General features: G+C 44.7%; 1 protein-coding gene across 1 annotated transcript in view; it reads left to right on the top strand.

The window, feature by feature from the left end:
• PLXNB3 (plexin B3) overlaps positions 1–19,380 on the top strand; it is a 93,999-nt gene that overhangs the window by 43,097 nt on the left and 31,522 nt on the right. The window contains exons 9-21 of the mRNA XM_087710859.1: positions 929–1,040; positions 1,147–1,281; positions 2,161–2,371; positions 6,028–6,200; positions 7,717–7,868; positions 10,896–11,001; positions 11,740–11,870; positions 11,964–12,140; positions 14,995–15,196; positions 15,289–15,528; positions 16,497–16,658; positions 18,031–18,179; positions 18,290–18,390. Of these exons, the coding sequence (XP_087566985.1) occupies positions 929–1,040; positions 1,147–1,281; positions 2,161–2,371; positions 6,028–6,200; positions 7,717–7,868; positions 10,896–11,001; positions 11,740–11,870; positions 11,964–12,140; positions 14,995–15,196; positions 15,289–15,528; positions 16,497–16,658; positions 18,031–18,179; positions 18,290–18,390 (2,051 nt within the window). The remainder of the gene's footprint in view (positions 1–928; positions 1,041–1,146; positions 1,282–2,160; positions 2,372–6,027; positions 6,201–7,716; positions 7,869–10,895; positions 11,002–11,739; positions 11,871–11,963; positions 12,141–14,994; positions 15,197–15,288; positions 15,529–16,496; positions 16,659–18,030; positions 18,180–18,289; positions 18,391–19,380) is intronic.

The raw sequence follows: 19,380 nt of genomic DNA, 5'->3' as shown, positions 1-19,380 counted from the left end.
GCCTCCGGGGTTCCCTCTTCTTCCCAGGCACATAACCCAGAGCAGAGCTATGGTTAAGGCAGTGTTTCTCAACCTTGGCAAGTTGAAAATGCTAGCTGGGGAATTCTGGGAGTTGAATCCACGCATCTTCAAATTGGTATGGTTGAGAAACTCTAAGTCAGTGTTTCTCAACCTTGGCCACTTGAAGATGTCCAGACTTCAACTCCCAGAATTCCCCAGCCAGCAAATGCTGGCTGGGGAATTCTGGGAGTTGAAGTCTGGACATCTTCAAGTGGCTAAGGTTGAGAAACACGGTTCCACCACAAAACCGCGCTCAACTAAACCGCGTCCGACTAAACCGCGTCGCTGACGTCATCAACAGGGCGACAACAGCGCGGAGACAGAAGCACGCTGTAAACCCTAAACCTAAAATTAACACCTAAACCTAACCCCCCTAAACCTAAACCTAACCCTAAACCTAACCCTTAACCTAACCCTTAACCTAACCCTAAACCTAACCCTAAACCTAACCCTTAACCTAACCCTAACCCTAATCCTAACCCTTAACCTAACCCTAACCCTAACCCTTAACCTAACCCTAAACCTAACCCTAACCCTTAACCCAACCCTAAACCTAACCCTTAACCTAACCCTAACCCTTAACCTAACCCTAAACCTAACCCTTACCTTAAGTGGAATCGGCTTGCTTTCAAAGCGCTATTTAAAGCGCCCTTCTTTCTCCGCACTGGCTGTTGTCGCCCTGTTGATGACGTCAGCGTCGCGGTTTAATCAGGCGCGGTTTAGTCGAGCGCGGTTTTGACGGGTCACGGAGAAACACTGTCCTAAGTTAAGGGCTTGGAAAGAATTCCATAAGCCACCCTTTCCTTACCTTGCTGATCTCACACACTTAGTTAAAGTAGTTTTTCTTTGATCCTTCTTTCTCCAATAGATGTGGAACATGTGTAGATAGCCCCTGGATGTGCCACTGGTGCCCATCCAGTCATCGCTGTGTCTCTGAAGGGCCCTGCCCAAATACAGAGGGGCTTGTCTACAACCACAAGGTGAGCAACAAACACTTCGGAGCGTGGGTCTCCTAGTTTTCCAGAACAAATGGGCGGGAAAGAACACGAAGCCTGAAGCTGTAGCTAATCTGCCTGTTTCTCCTAGGCATTGGCTGAAGAACCCCGGGGTCGAACTGCCTGTCCCAGTGTGGGAGGGGATGGAGAAATCCCCCTGATTCCTGTCGATGTGGAAATGCCAATAAATCTGGTGGCCTGGAATCTACACTTAGTGATTAGCCAGGTAAATCAGAGTCCTCAAAAGAGGTGAACACAGGAGGCTTTCAGAAAGTCATTTGCTTTGGGATGACTACGTCAAATGCAATGTGACAATGTGACGCTGGATTATTGCAATGCGCTCTACATGGGGCTACCCCTGAAAAGCGTTCGGAGACTACAGCTAGTCCAGAATGCAGCCGCACGAGCGATATTGGGTGTACCGAGATACACCCATATTACACCTATCCTCCGTGAGCTGCACTGGCTGCCAATTGGTCTCAGAACGCAATTCAAGGTGTTGGTCATTACCTTTAAAGCCCTACATGGCTCAGGACCAGCGTATTTGCGAGACCGCCTACTGCCACATACCTCCCAACGGCCGATAAGATCCTATAGGGTGGGCCTCCTTAGGACACGGTCAGCCGGACAGTGTCGGCTGGCGGGCCCCCGGAGAAGAGCCTTCTCTATGGCTGCTCTGACCCTGTGGAATCAGCTACCCCCAGAGGTCCGGACCTCACCCACCCTCATGGCCTTCAGAAAAGCCTGGCTGTTCCGGCAGGCCTGAGGCGGTTGACCTTATGACCTAGGGTCCAGCCCCGATCAGAACGTATGCGTGTTGGGGAATTTTTAAATTATTTTTATTTTATTTTGTTTTCTTTTGTTCTTTGTAAGCCGCCCGGAGTCCTCCGGGATTGGGCGGCCTATAAATCTAATAAATTGAATTGAATTGAATTGAATGTGAAATATGCTAATGCATTCCCCCCTTAAAAGAATTCTGAATATTGGAAGGATGTCTGTGACTCCTAGGAATGTGGGAATTAAAGGTGGGCTAATTTGGGGTACAAAATTGGGAAGAACAGGTGATGCATACGGAGCCCTATTGTACCCTCCCTCCATCCCTTAGGATCCAGCAACAATCTTCTGTGTATTGGAAGTGGAAGGAGTCCCAATTTTTGTTCCAGCATCCCTGGAAGAAAGGGATGAGGGAGCATCCCATCATGTGAGGTGTCAGTCGCAAACCTATCGCTACACCCAAGCTCTCCCAGAACTGCGTGTGCCTCTCTATATCATAGTGGGGGATAAGCAACGCCTTGACAGCCATGAAGATTTATACGGTAAGGGAATTGGGTTTTGGTTTTGTGATGTGAATAGATCTCTGATTTAAGGGAATCTTTGCCTTTGATTCTAAAAAAGGAGAAATAGCAATAGCAGTTAGACTTATATACCGCTTCATAGGGCTTTCAGCCCTCTCTAAGCGGTTTACAGAGTCAGCATATTGCCCCCAACAACAATCCGGGTCCTCATTTTACCCACCTCGGAAGGATGGAAGGCTGAGTCAACCTTGAGCCGGTGAGATTTGAACAGCCGAACTGCAGAACTGCAGTCAGCTGAAGTAGCCTGCAGTGCTGCATTTAACCACTGCGCCACCTCGGCTCATGCTAGGCTCCTACCCTCCACGGATTCAAAATCTTTTCTGAATCTTTGTGATCAGTGCATTATTAAAAAGTGGTGGAATCATTTGAAAAATTCGAGATTGTGTTGGAAGAATTTTAATCAGGTTGCCAGAAATTGACACTATCGGTTGCGGTGCCCATTTGCTTATTCATTTTGAACAAAGCTTTGGAAATAAATAAGATGGGAATAAAAAAAAATTCAAATCACCTGTCTTGATCAATTCTTTTAAGTTTAGTATGCTACACTAGTTAACAGAACAAAAAGTATAGATACAATTTTAAGTGCAGTAGCGATAGCACTTAAGACCTATATATCGTTTCAGTGCTTTACAGCCCTCTCTAAGTGGTTTCACAGAGTCAACATATTGCCTCCAACAATCTGGGTCCTCTTTTACTGAGCTAAGAAGGAGGGAAGGATGAGTCAAACTTGAGCCAGTGAGAATCGAACTGCAGTCAGCAGAGGTAGCCTGCAATACTGCATTCTAATCCCTGCGCCGCCACGGCTTTTAACCATATTTTAACAATATAACATAGCTTCAGAATTTCTCAACTAATCATTTTGAAATTATCTTTTGTTTTAATGCAGATTAACAAAGATCTAGATAAATAGTCTAGAAAGGCTAGTTAGACTGAGACTGCATTAATAAATGCATATAAAGAATCACCAATCACCTCCAATAGACCGATCAGATCCCACAGATTAGGCCTCCTCCGAATTCCATCCGCCAGCCAATGCCGACTGGCGACTACCCGGAGGAGAGCCTTCTCTGTGGCTGCTCTGACCCTCTGGAACGAACTCCCCGTGGAGATTCGAACCCTCACCACCCTCCAGGCCTTCCGCAAAGCCCTTAAAACCTGGCTATTCCGGCAGGCCTGGGGCTAAAGAGCTTCTGCCCCCCTTCTCGAATGGTATGGTTGTTGTGTGTTTTTAAATTGTGTATTGTTGTTTGTCTTTTTATCCCCTGTTTGTACTTCTTTCCCTGACTGAGTTGTGAGCCGCCCTGAGTCCCCTTCGGGGAAAAGGGCGGCATATAAATGAAATAAATCCTAATCCTAATCCATAAAGAAGAAATAAAGGACTCTATAATAGAACATTGATTAGTTACAGTGGTCTAAAGAGCTGTCATATAGAAAAGGTGACTGTTGCAGCTGAAAGCAGAACACAGATGGCCACCTTTCAGGGATGGTTAGTGGGTCCCTGCATTGGGTACACCTCTTGCCAGACAGCTGGTCTTCAGGTCTCTGCTGCCCATGCGCAGAGGGCGGAGCACATGCGGGGGACGTGTGCACACATGCATGGGGAGGTCATGCACAGGGGCCTCTCACACTGCATTTTGGGGTCTTGTGCAGCACCGCTGTGCCCCGGTTTGGCTTCCAGGTTGGTGGAGGGCTTCCAGGCCCCAAAAGGTTAGCCATCACTGGATTAGATATTCAATATTTTCTCTTCCAATTCAAACTTCCGTGACCCGTCAAAACCACGGAGGACAAAACCGCGCTCGACGAAAGCGTGCATTTGACGTCATCACAGCGCGACGAAAAAAATTAAACATTGAAATAAAATTAAAATTAAAGCAAGCCAATTCACATAAAGGTAAGGGTTAGGTTTAGGGTTAGGGTTAGGGTTAGGGTTAGGTTAAGGGTTAGGGTTAGGTTTAGAGCGTTAGGGTTACGTTTAGCGTTAGGTTAAGGGTTAGCGTTAGGTTTAGAATTAGGTTAAGGGTTACGTTTAGGGTTAGATTTAGGGTTAGGTTAAGGGTTAGGTTTAGGGTTAGGTTTGGGGGGGTTAGGGTAAGGTTTTCGCTTTATTTTTACATTTTTCGATCACAGCGCGATTTTTTTGTCACGCTGTGATGACATCAAATGCGCGCTTTCGTCGAGCGCAATTTTGTCCTCCGCAGTTTTGTGGTGGAACCCAAACTTCAGCTGACTGCAGTTCTGCAGTTCGGCTGTTCAAATCTCACCGGCTCAAGGTTGGCTCAGCCTTCCATCCTTCTGAGGTGGGTAAAATGAGGACCCGGATTGTTGTTGGGGGCAATATGCTGACTCTGTAAACCGCTTAGAGAGGGCTGAAAGCCCTATGAAGCGGTATATAAGTCTAATTGCTATTGCTATTGCTATGTATTCTTATACTTCTAAGACACATTCAGTGTTTTCTCTTTCTTGTCATATTAAATGCTGCAAAATGAAAAATGAAAACATCTTTTACTGTAGACTAAAAAGCTCTGAAAATACGGGTTACAGAACTGCTGGAAAATTAGTCTGTGTCTAGAGTTTCAGTGATCCGTTTAATGAAAAAAGTTGTAATTGTTACCTATTTTTCCTCCATTAACCACATGCCACTTTCGGCTATACAAACATCTTTCTCCTTACGAATACACACAAGGCTTCTCCCCATTGCTTGTGCAATGCCCTTTTTGTTATTTTGAATTTGTTTATCTACGATGTTATGTTGATATTCTCGGTTTTGTTTTGTTTTTCATTTGAAAAGAAAGCTGGGCAGGGAAAGGGAGACCGAGGTTGGTGATTATGGTTTGGGTTTCACTCAAGAGCCCTTCCCAAAATACCAAATGGCCGTAATTGTGCAGGACAAAATGCATAACCCAAAAGAAACAAATATTTGTTATCTCTTTTTTAAAAAAATGCATAATTCATGGAAGCTTAAAATCTAGTGCAAAATACTTTTTAAGCTTGGATTTCCCCAACTTTCAGGATACCCATCAATGTCTTCCTGTTCTGAAAATCCTGTAGCTTTCTACTAGCTTATTTTCCCTGGATAGCAATCAAATTTGTCTGCCATAGAGAAGGCAGCCTTAAGCAGGACAACGTTAAACTGCTGTAGTGTTCCGTGGCATGACAAAACCGCGGTCCACTAAAGCGCGCCCGATTAAAGCGCGTACGTGACGTCATCAGCAGCGCGACAAATAAAATTAAAAATAAATTAAATTAAAATTAAAATAAAATTAAAACAAGCCGATTCACATAAAGGTAAGGGTTAGGGTTAGGGTTAGGGTTAGGGTTAGGTTAAGGGTTAGGGTTAGGTTTAGGGTTACGTTAAGCGTTAGGGTTAGGTTTAGGGTTAGGTTAAGGGTTAGCGTTAGGTTTAGCGTTAGGTTAAGGGTTAGGGTTAGGGTTAGGGTTAGGTTTGGGGGGGTTAGGGTAAGGTTTTCGCGTTAATTTTAAGTTTACCGCTCACAGCGTGCTGTTTTCGTCGCGCTGTGATGACGTCACGTACGCGCTTTCGTCGAGCGCGCTTTAGTCTACCGCGGTTTTGTGATGGAACCGTAGTGTTCACCTCTTGTCTTTTTGCCTCCATTCAGTGACTTTGTACAACTGTTCTGTTGGCCGTTCGGACTGCAGTCGCTGTAAAGCGGCCCCCCAGCATTTCCATTGTGTCTGGTGTCAGCTGGAAAAGGAGACCGGCTGTGTCTATGAGAACTCCTGTCCATCCAAACTTGGTGTTGATACTTGCCCATCGCCTGTCATTTACTCGGTGAGAAGCAACATCACTGGGCCCTTAAGTCTCCCTGCCTAATTGTTCTACATGCAGATTTTTTTTTTAAATAAGAAGGAATATGAGGATTTCCCCCCCTGAAACCTCAGATCTCGATTTACCACCTTAGTCTTGCCACATACACACCAGGCACGTGCAGGCAGGGGAGGCAATGGAGGCAGAGCCTCACCACTGTCATCATGAAAAGAAAAAAAATGTAAAAGGAAAAAGGCAAGAGCTGAGGTCAGGCTGAGCTAGTTGCTGCCAGAGTCACCATGGATGATTGTCCTTAGTGCTTAACTGTTTAAAAAAGCCTCTAAAAAAGCGCCCTCTACAGGAGGAGGCAGGAGAACGAGGTGCCTCATCTAGTCTGACTTTTTATGATCACTCGAGCAGAGTTAAGCAAGGGTTAAAAGCCGAAAAATTCCTGACGTAGATGAGGCACGTCGTTCTCCTGCCTCCTGTAGAGGACAGGGGTTTTTTTTAGAGGCTTTTTTAAACAGTTAAGCAGAGTCATCCACGATGACTCTGGCAGCAACTAGCTCAGCCTGACCTCAGCTCTTGCCTTTTTCCTTTTACATTGTTTTTCTTTTCATGATGGCAGGCAAGAGCAGAGTTGAAATCCTCTCTGAAACAGCTGGAAAAGGTACGTGTGGGTCAGAGGGAGGGGGAGGAATTCAAACTGCATCCTCCTGGTGCAACTTTGTGTGTGTGTATGTGTGTGTGTTTGAGAGAGGGGTGAGGGAGCATATTGAGTCAGTTCTTTAGTTTCTGCACTATGTAGCACTCTAATACTATGACTTTGGGTCTTCTGAAATTTTAATTATACGCCGCCCTGAGTCCTTGGGAGAAGGGCGGCATATAAATCCAATAAACCAAACCAAACCAAACCAATTATCCAATCATAAGCAAAAACAATGTTTTCAGTCGAATGAATTTCCACTTCTACTTACACCTGCCAGCCAAAATGCTGCTAGTGGTATTGCTAACATGGGCTGAGGAGGAAAACCTAAATTTTCTGAATCCTGGTGCAGTTGTGTGTGTGTGTGTGTGTGTGTGTGTGTGTGTGTGTGTGTGTGTATTTGAGGGGGGGGAGGGAGAAGAAAAGAAAGAAGGAAACTTCTTTAGGAAAAAAGGAGAAAAACAAATGCTGTCGCTTTAAATCGGAACTGAGCATGCCTGGCTGTGGAATTCTGGGAGTTGAAGTCCACAAGTCTAAAAAAAATTGCTGCCTCACCAGCCATAAACCTCACCGCACGTCACTGATACACACATACCTACCACACTTTCAGTAATTCACTAATTAGAGAGAGAGAAAGCTCTTCCATGGTAAGCCAACTATCTCAATCCAGTTACTTTTCAATTCCACGGGGAGTTCTAACCTCAGAGTATAGGAGATGTGCTCGATTGTAACATCAGTGCTCATATTTCTGTCTTTTGTTGTTTTAACAGAATTTGAAGAAAGCAGCTAGTTTACAGCTGCAATGCCATAATGCCATATAATCCTGTTTCCTAGATCTCTCCACTCACTGGACCTTTGGAAGGAGAAATGGCTCTCACTGTGATAGGATCCAATCTGGGTCACCGCTTTGAAGATGTGGCAAAAAGTGTGCTTGTAGCTGGGCTGCCCTGTGTTCCTGATCCAACTCAGTACATTGTTTCCACTCGGTAAGGGCCACTCCCCACAGACTGCCAGTTCTTTGAAACCAAAGCAGTGAGCATTTGGTTTAAGAGCTGCCTAGAAATATGATCTTTAAGGAAATTGGCAGGAATTAGTTTGGCTAGCATTGCTTTGCTTATCAAGCCTCAATCAGTTTATATGAGCTGATGATGATGTTGAATGTGCCATCTTTTTTTTTATTAAAAAGTTTTAATAAGTTTTACAATTGTATACCTTTCCCCTTCCCTCCCTCCCCCCCAATCCCACATCCCCTCCCATCTCCCCCCCAACCTCCTAGAGCAAATAAAGGGTATAAACATTTAACAATAATACACTAAAAACTAACTAACTTTAGCATCGTACTTTCGCTTATACTTTAACTCCCCTTTTGTAAAGCTGACTTTAGATTAATTGTAACATTCCTTGTTCATTCATTCATAAGCTAACTGGAATTTCTTAGTCCCATGTTTATTTTGAATATAATCAGTCCATCTTCTCCATGCCCACTTGTATTTCTCATCTGAATGGTCCTTGAGGTATGTTGATATTTTAGCCATCTCTGCTAAGTTTGTTACTTTTAACGTCCATTCTTGAATAGTAGGCAATTCTTCCTTCTTCCAGTGCTGCGCCACCAACAATCTTGCTGCCGTTGTTAAATTCAGAATCAAATTAGTCTCCATAATTTTACAGTATGTAATTATACCTAACAAGAATAACTGAGGAGTAAACTTTATCCTCTTTTTAAGAATATTTTGAGTAATCCACCATATTTTTATCCAAAATGCTTTGACTTTTTTACAAGTCCACCATATATGATAATACGTAGCATCAGCACAATCACATCTCCAGCATTTAGATTGTAAGTTTGGATACATACAAGCTAATTTTTTAGGATCTAAATGCCATCTATAAAATATCTTATAAAAATTCTCTCTCAAGTTTTGGGCTTGCGTAAATTTTACATTTCTTACCCAGATCTTTTCCCATGTTTCCATCATTATTGGTTGTTCAAAATTTTGTGCCCATTTTATCATACGGTCTTTAACTAGCTCTGTTTCAGAATCTGTTTCTATCAATATATTATATAGACTCTCGTCCCTAATTTGTTTTACCAAATTATCCACATTTTGCATAATACCAATTTTCTGGTCTTTTTCCCATCTGGGAAATGTGCCATCTTCTTATCGGATATTAAAAGTAAATACAGTGCATTGAGAAAGTATCCAGACCCCCTTCACTTTTGAAAATTTTGTTATACTGCAGCCTGATTTCACAATTGTTTAAATTCAATTTTTTCCCATTAATCTACACTCAGTACCCCATAAAGTGGAAACAGAATTTTAGAAATGTCTGTAAATGCACTAAGTTAAAATGTGATATGCTTGTTTTTTTGCTTTAGCACAGGGTCACCAACCTTTTGGCCCTCAAAGACCGCTTAATTCATAATTTTAAATCCAGTGGACCACTAATGTGAATTTTTTTGAAAAGATAAATAATATTTAGTGCAATATAAAAAATGCAAATAATTTTTCTGCAGACCACGAACCATTGGTTGGTGACCACTGCTGTAGCATATTGGTTGAATCTAATTATGACATTTTGTAAAGAAGATATTTATGACTTAGCATGATACATGGATTTGGTCAATAGCATATTCCATTCCATTCCATTTATTGAATTTATAGGCTGCCCAATCCCGGAGGACTCCGGGCGGCTTACAGAAATAAGGAATATTAAAAGGATTAAAACAAATAAGACACAACAGATTAAAAGAAACACAACATGCACCCAGTCTAAGTGGGGCTGGACCTCAATCAAGAGGTCAACAGCCCCAGGCCTGCCAGAAAAGCCAGCTTTTGATAGCTTTACGGAAGGCCATGAGAGTGGGAGGGTCCGGATCTCTGGGAGTAGCTCATTCCATAGGGCCGGAGCGGCAACAGAGAAGGCCCTACTCCGAGGTGTTGCCAGCCGGCATTGTCCAGCTGATGGCACCTGGAGAAGGCCCACCCTGTGCGATCTTATCGGTCTTAGGGAGGTATGCGGCAGAAGACGGTCTCATAGATATTCGGGTCCTAGGCCATGTAGGGCTTTAAAGGTGATAACCAGCACCTTGAATCGTGCATATTGAATATTATTTCACAAACTATAAACGAATCACAATTTTGAACAATATATAAAACTAGTCCATGATTTGTTGCTTTTATGATACCAATCTATTATGTTTCAAGAATTTGCCTCAGCCTGATATAAAGTTGTCTTTCATCGGATAAAAGTTCTTTCCTGCATTTACATTCAGTAACCAATCCATTTCTTGGATACCAATAACTTCTAATATTAAAGAAATAGTATGTCTCTGGAGTAGGATCCTCCATTTTTTTCTACCTACCTCTACAGTACTTAACACTGTCTTTTTCCAGTGAAAAAGCTTCAAACACAACCTTTCCATAGGGGAATGCAGCATTAAGCTATGTCATTGGCATAGCATTCATTCTCAGGTGGCCATTAATAGCAATAGCAATAGCAGTTAGACTTATATACTGCTTCATAGGGCTTTCAGCCCTCTCTAAGCGGTTTACAGAGTCAGCATATTGCCCCCACAGTCTGGGTCCTCATTTCACCCACCTCGGAAGGATGGAAGGCTGAGTCAACCCTGAGCCGGTGAGATTTGAACCGCTGAACTGCAGATAACAGTCAGCTGAAGTGGCCTGCAGTACTGCACCCTAACCACTGCGCCACCTCGGCTCTTAACATTCCCATCAAATAAAGGACTGAGGAAAGCCAGAATGCCAGGCTGAATCTATAGCTAAGCTGAACCCCAGAGCTTTTGTCCAAAACCAATCAAAAACAGGAGCTGAAAACTCCTCTTGTTTCTGATTCTGTACTTTATTGTTTTTAGGTAATAAAACATATTTTGAAAAGGGTTTCTCATGAGAGCCTGCACCCTTTTTTTCATTCTTTAAAAATACAATCCTGCTGTGTGAATTTCTGCAGGCTTACTCATAATATCATTAATCTCCTCCTGCTGTTCTCTACAGGATTGTGTGTAATGTCCCCCCTGGAAAACGAGGGTTATCTGGCCCTGTTCAGGTCACCATTGGAAAGCATCCCCCAGGGATTTCCAAGGACCACTTCACCTACCAGGTCAGTGTCTGACAGAGGGGGGTGGGCAGAGGTGGGTTCCTACCAGTTCGCACCTATTCTTTAGAACCGGTTTGTCAAATCTACCGAACCAGTTAGAAGAGGTTCCACCAGTGGACCCGGAAAGCAGGCCACACCTACAGAAGAGCTTCCAAACTTTCTTGAAACCCACCACTGACTTGCCTGCTTCAATGCCAGAGTTTCTGAGCCAACATGACTGGAGGAGGAATTCTGGGAGTTGAAGTCCACAAGTCTTAAAGCTGTCAGGTTTGAAGACCCCTAGTTTTTTTTTTCTAAAGGGTTAGGGGTGCAAGGATCTTGCAACTTGACAGCTTTAAGACCTGCATGCTTCAATGCCAGAGTTTCTGAATAGATACTTGGACCGACCTAAGTACTAATTCATAATTTCATATCCAGTCACATGGGTGGCAAGCCACTGCCACAAAGGAGGCCACACCCACAGAGTAGGTTCGAACAATTTTTGAAACCCACCACTGTGGGTGGGGGAGAATGGACATTCAGAGCTTGTTCTAAGGAAGCTTGAGAACTGGATATAAGGATGGGCTGAGCCAGGCACATTTGTTTGCAATGTGCCTGTGACACAATGTCCCTGTGTCATGGTTATCTGTGTGTGTGTGTGTGTGTGTGTGTGTGTGTGTGTGTGTGTGAGGGAAGACAAGCCAGATGCTGTGAATACCACCAACACTGCCTATCAGCCCTCACAGTTGCTTCCATTCTCAGGATCCAACCTTGCTCAATCTACACCCAGGCCTTGGTCCCATGGCTGGAGGAACCCGAATAACCATCTCTGGCGAAGACCTCCTAACCGGTCCCGAGATTACTGTCAGCGTGGGCAACCTGCCCTGTATTCTGTGAGTAAAATGGCTTCTCTCCCTCCCCTCTCTGCATGTCCTCGTAGTCCTCTCCAAGTCCTCATATCACCTCTTTACTTTCCATCCCAACAGTGAGGAACCTGTGGAGCCCAGAGCCATTGTGTGCCGCACCAGTGCCAGCTTAACATCCCAGGCGGTGACTGTTCGTGCCAAGTATGGTGTGGCGCTGCGTGAATTGCTGGAGAAGCGCTTCCTTTATACGCCTAATCCACAGCTCACTGGGGCCTTCCCATCTACAAGCTTCCATGGGTAAAATTTGCCTGAGGGGGTCACTTTATCTGGCCCATGTTAATACTGTATGAGCGGGCATTTTACAAAACAATTGCTTGGCAGGCTTTTTTTTTACATGAGTTGTATATTAGCAGCTCCTAAAAGCATCTAAAAGCATCTCTGCCTTCTTCGGTGAGAAGGGAGACCTAGGGATTGTTTCTTCATAACCAGATGCTCTGTGTGCAGTGGTGGGTTTCAAAAAATTTTGGAACCTACTCTGTAGGTGTGGCCTCCTTTGTGGGAGTGGCTTGCCAGCCATGTGACCTGATGGGAATGGGTTGCCGGCCATGTGTTCTCTCACTCTCTCTCTCTCTCTCTCTCTCTCTCTCTCTCTCTCTCTCTCTCTCTCTCCCCTTCCTTCCTTCCTTCCTTCCTTCCTTTTGTTTCTCTGTCCCTTTTTTCTTTTTTTCTTTCATCTCTCTCTCACTCTTTTTCTTTCTTTTTTCTTTTATTTATTTATTTATTTCTTCCTTTCTTTCTCTTTCTCTCCCTGTGTCTGTGTGTGTGTGTGTGTGTGTGTGTGTGTGTGTGTGTGTGTCAGTGGTGGGTTTCAAAAAGTTTTGGAACCTCTTCTGTAGATGTGGCCTGCTTTCCGGGTCCACTGGTGGAACCTCTTCTAACCGGTTCGGTAGATTTGATGAAACCGATTCTACCGAATAGGTGCAAACTGGTAGGAACCCACCTCTGTCTGTGTGTGTGTGTGCGCGCGTGCATGTGCATATACATACACACACAGAGACATCCCATGCTGTTCCCCTTTGCACAGAAAAAGATTAAGACATACTAAGAGAAAGAAATTAAAGGCATGAAATAAGAAAAAGGGAAAGTCATGAAGTAAGAAAATGCAGCCTGCTTAACCCGAACACCTTTCCCTGTATCTTTCCATAGTTTTGATTCTTGCTGCCACCTTGTTTGTATAGTACGTCACATATGTGGGTGGATGTCTGCACCTGTGTGTGTGCATCCATGGTTTTCAAACAGTCTTGATTCCTGGTGACTACCTGGATTTGTCCCTGCAGCAGTGGTGGGTTTCAAAAATTGTTCGAACCTACTCTGTGGGTGTGGCCTCCTTTGTGGGAGTGGCTTGCTGCCCATGTGACCGGATGGGAGTGGCTTGCCGCCCATGTGACCGGATATGAAGATGCTGACGACACTTGTCAGAACCACCTTAAATGACCTCACACACAGCACTGGCATGCATAATAATAGGATGTAAACTTGTTTTTTAAAAGGCATCTTTGGTTTGCGTTAAAACAACTTCAACACACACAAAGTTCTGATTGCACCACAAACGCAGTAGACATCCTTACCTTTCACAGAGGCACTGAGTTTTATAAATATGAGCATGATAGTGTAGAATAATCCTATCCAAGGACCGGTGGTGGGTTTCAAAAGAGTTTGGAACCTCTTCTGTAGGTGTGGCCTGCTTTCCGGGTCCACTGGTGGAACCTCTTCTAACCGGTTCGGTAGATTTGACGAACCGGTTCTACTGAATAGGTGCAAACTGGTAGGAACCCACCTCTGCCCTGCAGTATTCCTGGCAAGCTTTTCGGAATTGGTTTGCCCTTGCCTCCTTTCTAGGACTAAAAAATAGTGACTGGCCCAAGGTTACCTAGCAGGTTTAATATGCCTAAGGCAGGTCTAGAACCTCCAGAAGCTACCTATAACATTGTCATTATGTCCATTGCATCACCCCAGCGGTTGATTGCCATTATGACTGACTGCAGGGATGCTGCAGCCCTCCTGCCTATCTCCCCCCGCCCCCCGCCTACCTTGGGCCTGCTTCCCACTTCTTTGGGCCCCACTTATTCCTCAACCCATGTCATCCATCACACAATTACCTTTCAAAGATCTCTAGAACTCGAGTTAGGAAGGAGGGCAGGTCCCTCCAGTGCTGAGCCACATAGTGTGATCCTGGAAGCAGCCACCATTTTCTGAGCTGTTGCATTGAATTGTGGCTGCTTTGGAAAATGGCGGCCACTTCCAGGATTGTATCACCTGGCTCAGCAATGAAGCAACTTGCTTTGCTCCTCTAATGTGAGCTCCACAACCTTCCACAATACTCTGCAAATAGGGGAAAGTTTAAGTCTAGGTTTTAAGGGAGAGAAAGAAGTGGGACCAAGTTGGTTTTTCGGGGTGGAACTCCAATGTGAAGCCACAGTAAGGAAGAAAGGGGGAGTTGTTTGAGAGAGCAAGAGAGTTTTGGACAGTGAAGGCGGGGGGGGGGGGGGTGCAAGGAAGTTTCAGGAGTTGGGAGCAAACGTTCTCAAAGTTAAGGCTGAGTTCATCTGTTCAGGGCCTCCTCCATCCCAAGTTTGTTCACATGATGGCTATGTCAGACCAATGGGTGGTGGAGGATTAAGACACATTAAGACCTGGGTACTTGAGAGACCGCCTGCTGCCAATTACCTCCACTAGACCGATTAGATCCCATAGATTAGGCCTCCTCCGAATTCCATTTGCCGGCCAGTGCCAACTGGTGACTACCCGGAGGAGAGCCTTCTCTGTGGCTGCTCCGACCCTCTGGAACGAACTCCCCGTGGAGATTCGAACCCTCACCACCCTCCAGGCCTTCCGCAAAGCCCTTAAAACCTGGCTGTTCCGACAGGCCTGGGGCTAAAGAACTGTTGCCCCCGTCTTGAATTGGTATGACTGCTGTGTGTTTTTAATTATGCATTGTTTTGTGTTGTTTTTAAATTTTTGTTTGTATCCCCCTTCCCTGGTTGAGTTGTGAGCCGCCCTGAGTCCCCTTCGGGGGAAAAGGGCGGCATATAAATAAAACCAACATTCATTCAACATTCAACATATCTTTGTGGATGCTGATGTTCCTCAGGGGCGGAAGGATCATCCAGGTGGAGGGGACTAATTTGGATGTGGTGCAACAACCCCTCATCAAAGCCATCTTGGAGCAAGAGAAGGCGCCCGCAGGCAAAAGCATCCGGAAGAAAAGATCTTGTGATTCTTTGCACGGACCTCATGCCCCACTGTCTTCAGCTTCCTCAAGGCCCTGTGTTGAGGTGGGCAATCTGTTGGAGGTGAGTACAGGAAAGAGAAGGGAGAAAGTCATGACTTGGTTGAAGGCTCCAGTTCAGGAACGATTCTAACCAATTTTTTTGTATTTTCACAGTGCTGGGAACCTTGCTGTGCTAATTCATCCACTCTCCTACTTTGTCCATCGCCAGCTGTGCCATCCAATGCTCACCTCCGCCATCTTGTTTTTGAGCTGGACGGATTCCATGTTTCTTTTAGCAATGCCAGCGGAGGCCAAGAATTCTCCTACAAACCTAATCCCCACCTACGGTGGCCTGGCCGGGAATCCACCGGCCGCCCCTTTAGTCTTAAACCTGGCAATGTCCTGGACATAGAGGTAAGGGTGGGTTGAGGGAAGCAGATCCAGGAATGGGGGAAGGTGGGAAGGATCTTGATATGTTGTGTCAATCCTTCTTGTTTTTCAGCACGATGATGCTTAGTAGAACTTCTTTATTAGCACTTCTGAAACCTCAGTCTTTTCCTTCTTTTTATCTTGATTCATTACAAGTATAATAGTTAACAAAATTACATGTAATTGCATTGCACTGTATGGATTCTCATGTCATAGAACTTCTGGTTATATTATCAGAAGACAGTAATATATGGTTTGTAACCTTAAATCGCCACTTTTGGAGATTATATGTGTGTGTGTGTGTGCGCTCGTGTGTGTATGTATTTTGTGTCACAACCCCTGGTATGGCCAAATATGGGAGGAAGCATAATGCTTCCTTTCTCTGTCTATCGGCTCATCCCAAGAGACCATCCAGACAGAAAGCCATTATTTTTACTGTTGCCTTTGTTACATTTGTGTTTATTTATTTATCTATCAGTACAAACTATATAAATTTTATATATATTATATAATGTTATATTTGTGCTGATAAATAAATAAAGGGAGACTAGTATAGATCTATTTCAAGCTATTTAGCTCTCATCAGCTAGCCATACCCTTATTGGGAATCAAACCTGGGCTGTATTACATATCAGGCAGTTACATTAGCCACTAAGCCACAGGATCTCTTCCTTTATCAGCTAGGCCAGGGAAATAGGTATGTATTGTGTCACAACCCCTGGTATATATCTCACTGGTGGTGTTAGGTAGGGAGTCCTGCTATAGAAAATATATGTCTTGGGAGTCTGGAGGGAGGGGGAAGGAGGGAGGGGGAGGGAGGGAAAGAGAGAGATGAAGATAAGGCTTAGACACAGCATTGCCTCCAACTTGGTGGAAAGGGAATCATAATGAAGTAACTGTAATTCTTGAATGTCGATTGCACCTGTAACTTTTGTGTGTGTGTCCCTCTTTAGGGAGAAGGCCTGAACCTTGGCATCAGCAAGAACGAAGTGAGGGCCTTCATAGGCAACAGTGTTTGCACCGTGAAGACTCTGACCCTCACCCATTTGTACTGTGAGCCCCCTCTGCAACCACCGCAGCCGCTTAATACTTCTTCTGTGTTGCCTGAGTTTATAGTGAGTTCAAGACTGGATGGGTTTGGAAATATTGTAGGAACATCACACCATTCCCCACTCACTCACCGCTCACGTTGCTTCTGGCCTCTACCTTAGATCTTTGCTGATGTTTCCATATAGAAGGAAAAGCTCTTCCTTTCTAAAAGTCTTTTGAAAATAAAATACAATAGCAGAGTTGGAAGGGACCTTGGAGGTCTTTTAGTCCAACCCCCAGCCTAGGCAGGAAACCCTACACCACTTCAGACAAAGGATTATCCAATATCTTCCTAAAAGCTTCCAGTATTGGAGCATTCACAACTCCTGGAGGCAGGTTGTCCCACTGATTAATTCAGTGTTTCTCAACCTTGGCAACTTGAAGATGTCTGGACTTCAACTCCCAGAATTCCCCAGCCAGCATTCGCTGGCTGGGGAATTCTGGGAGTTGAAGTCCGGACATCTTCAAGTTACCAAGGTTGAGAAACACTGGATTAATTGTTCTGTCAGGAAATTTCTCCTCAGTTCTAAATTGCTTCTCTCCTTGATTAGTTTCCACCCATTGCTTCTTGTTCTACACTCAGGTGCTTTGGAGAATAGCTTGACTCCCTCTTCTTTGTGGCAACCCCTGAGATATTGGAACACTGCTATCATGTCTCCCCTAGTCCTTCTTTTCATTAAACTAGACATCTCCAGTTCCTGCAACCGTTCTTCATATGCTTTAGCCTCCAGCCCCCTAACCCTCTTTGTTGCTCTTCTCTTCATTCTTTCTGGAGTCTCCACATCTTTTCTACATCGTGGCGACCAAAACTGAATGCAGTATTCCAAGTGTGGCCTTACCAAGGCATTATAAAGTGGTATTAGTTACCACAATTAAAGAAATCTATATAATCCCAGATGTTGTCAGATGCAACTCTCCCTTGTAACTCTCCCTTTTGGAATGAAAAGCATGATCACACGCTTTGAATAATCATTTGCATAATGACAAATTATCTGATTGCATAGTTGCTTAGTTTCAACTCAGTTTCCCACTCCACCCATAAAGCAGAAGAAATGTTTGCACAATACAATTGTTTTGGTTTTTATGGCTCTTTTAATAACTTCCTCCCTGCTCCTTTAGTGGCAGAGCAGAGAATTTTGAGGAAGGAGTGGCTTTTCAAGTGGTCAACCCATGTAATGTAGTCAGGGGTGGGTTCCTGCCAGTTCCAACCTCTTCAATAGAAGAGGTTCCACAAATCTACAGTGCCGTTTAGGATTGGTTCCAGCTTCCTTCCTTGTAAGAGACTCCTGCTTCGACACATTATTTAGTCCTTATAATAACACAAAACTACACACTTCATTGCAACAGAGAACTATGTGCATATGTGTCGGATTAATCTTGCATGCTGTCTTCTTTCAGGTACAGATGGGGAACCTGCGCCTGGATCTTGGTCGTGTCCGCTATGATACAGAACCGCCATCTAGTTTTCCCCCACAAGCCCAAATTGGGTTGGGTGTAGGGGCAGCAGTGCTGGTGGTTATAGTCCTGCTCCTCATTTTAATGTACAGGTAAACATGGCAGTGATTCTGAAGGCGGGATGTGCAGGCTGGGAAGCAACGCTGTTTCCTTCCCCCCCGTGTGAAACTTGGCTAATCTTTCTTCCTTGGCCTCTTGACAGGCGGAAGAGTAAGCAAGCCTTGCGTGATTATAAGAAAGTCCTGGTGCAGCTGGAGAACATGGAGAGCAGCGTTGGGGACCAATGTCGCAAGGAGTTCACTGGTATGGAATGGGAATGGTGTCAATTTTCCCCCCAACTGGACATGCCCCCTGGGTTGAACTGCTAGACTACAGAGCAGATGGTTGTGCAGACTGGAGATGATGAATATGTACTAAAACATATGTGCAAGAATACCTGAACAGGGGAAGGTCGGATCAATTAACCTGGAGGAAAGGGGATTTTGAATGAGGGAAAGGAAGGGCAGGTATGATGTGAGGAAAGAGCTGTCGGCAGATTTAAAATGTGATGTGTGGTCCTCGTGTATCAACCGCTTGTTTAGCAATCGTTTGAAGCGCTGAACGAGAGGTACTTAGCAATAGCAATAGAAATAGCAATAGCAGTTAGACTTATATACTGCATCATAGGGCTTTCAGTCCTCTCTAAGCAGTTTACAGAGTCAGCATATCGCCCCCACAGTCTGGGTCCTCATTTTACCCACCTCGGAAGGATGGAAGGCTGAGTCAAACCTGAGCCGGTGAGATTTGAACCGCTGAACTGCAGATAACAGTCAGCTGAAGTGGCTGTAGTACAGCACTCTAACCACTGTGCCACCTCGGCTCTTACAACCTGTCCTTGTACTGATGGCTCTCACAGCATCCTTCTTGGCATGTGATGACGATTTGGAAACTTCCCTGACAAGCAAAGTCTATGGGGAAGCCAGCAGGAAGCCTTTGGCTTCCTGCTGGCTTCCCCATAGACTTTGGTTGTCAGGGAAGTTTCCAAATCATCATCACATGCCCATAAGGATGCTGCAAGGTCATATGAGGTTTTCACTTAATGATCCACACGGTCCTTGTTTAATGACAGCAACTGTGAAATTGCCAAAGCTGACACTGATAAGTGGCACAGGGATGGTCTTCAAAAATGTTAGCAAGGCGTTCTCTGCCCGGTTGCTGAGTGGGTGTGGGCATGGTGGGCATGGCCTAGTTGGCCTCCTGCACCATGACGTGTGTGTGTGTGTTTTTGCCCTCCCCGGGCTCCAGAGGCTTTTT

The sequence above is a fragment of the Thamnophis sirtalis genome, unplaced genomic scaffold, assembly GCF_051295495.1.
Source record: "Thamnophis sirtalis isolate CommonGarterSnake01/CBP01778 unplaced genomic scaffold, rThaSir2_p1.2 scaffold_3, whole genome shotgun sequence".
Taxonomy (NCBI): domain Eukaryota; kingdom Metazoa; phylum Chordata; class Lepidosauria; order Squamata; family Natricidae; genus Thamnophis; species Thamnophis sirtalis.
This window is presented reverse-complemented; position numbering and strand designations above follow the sequence as displayed.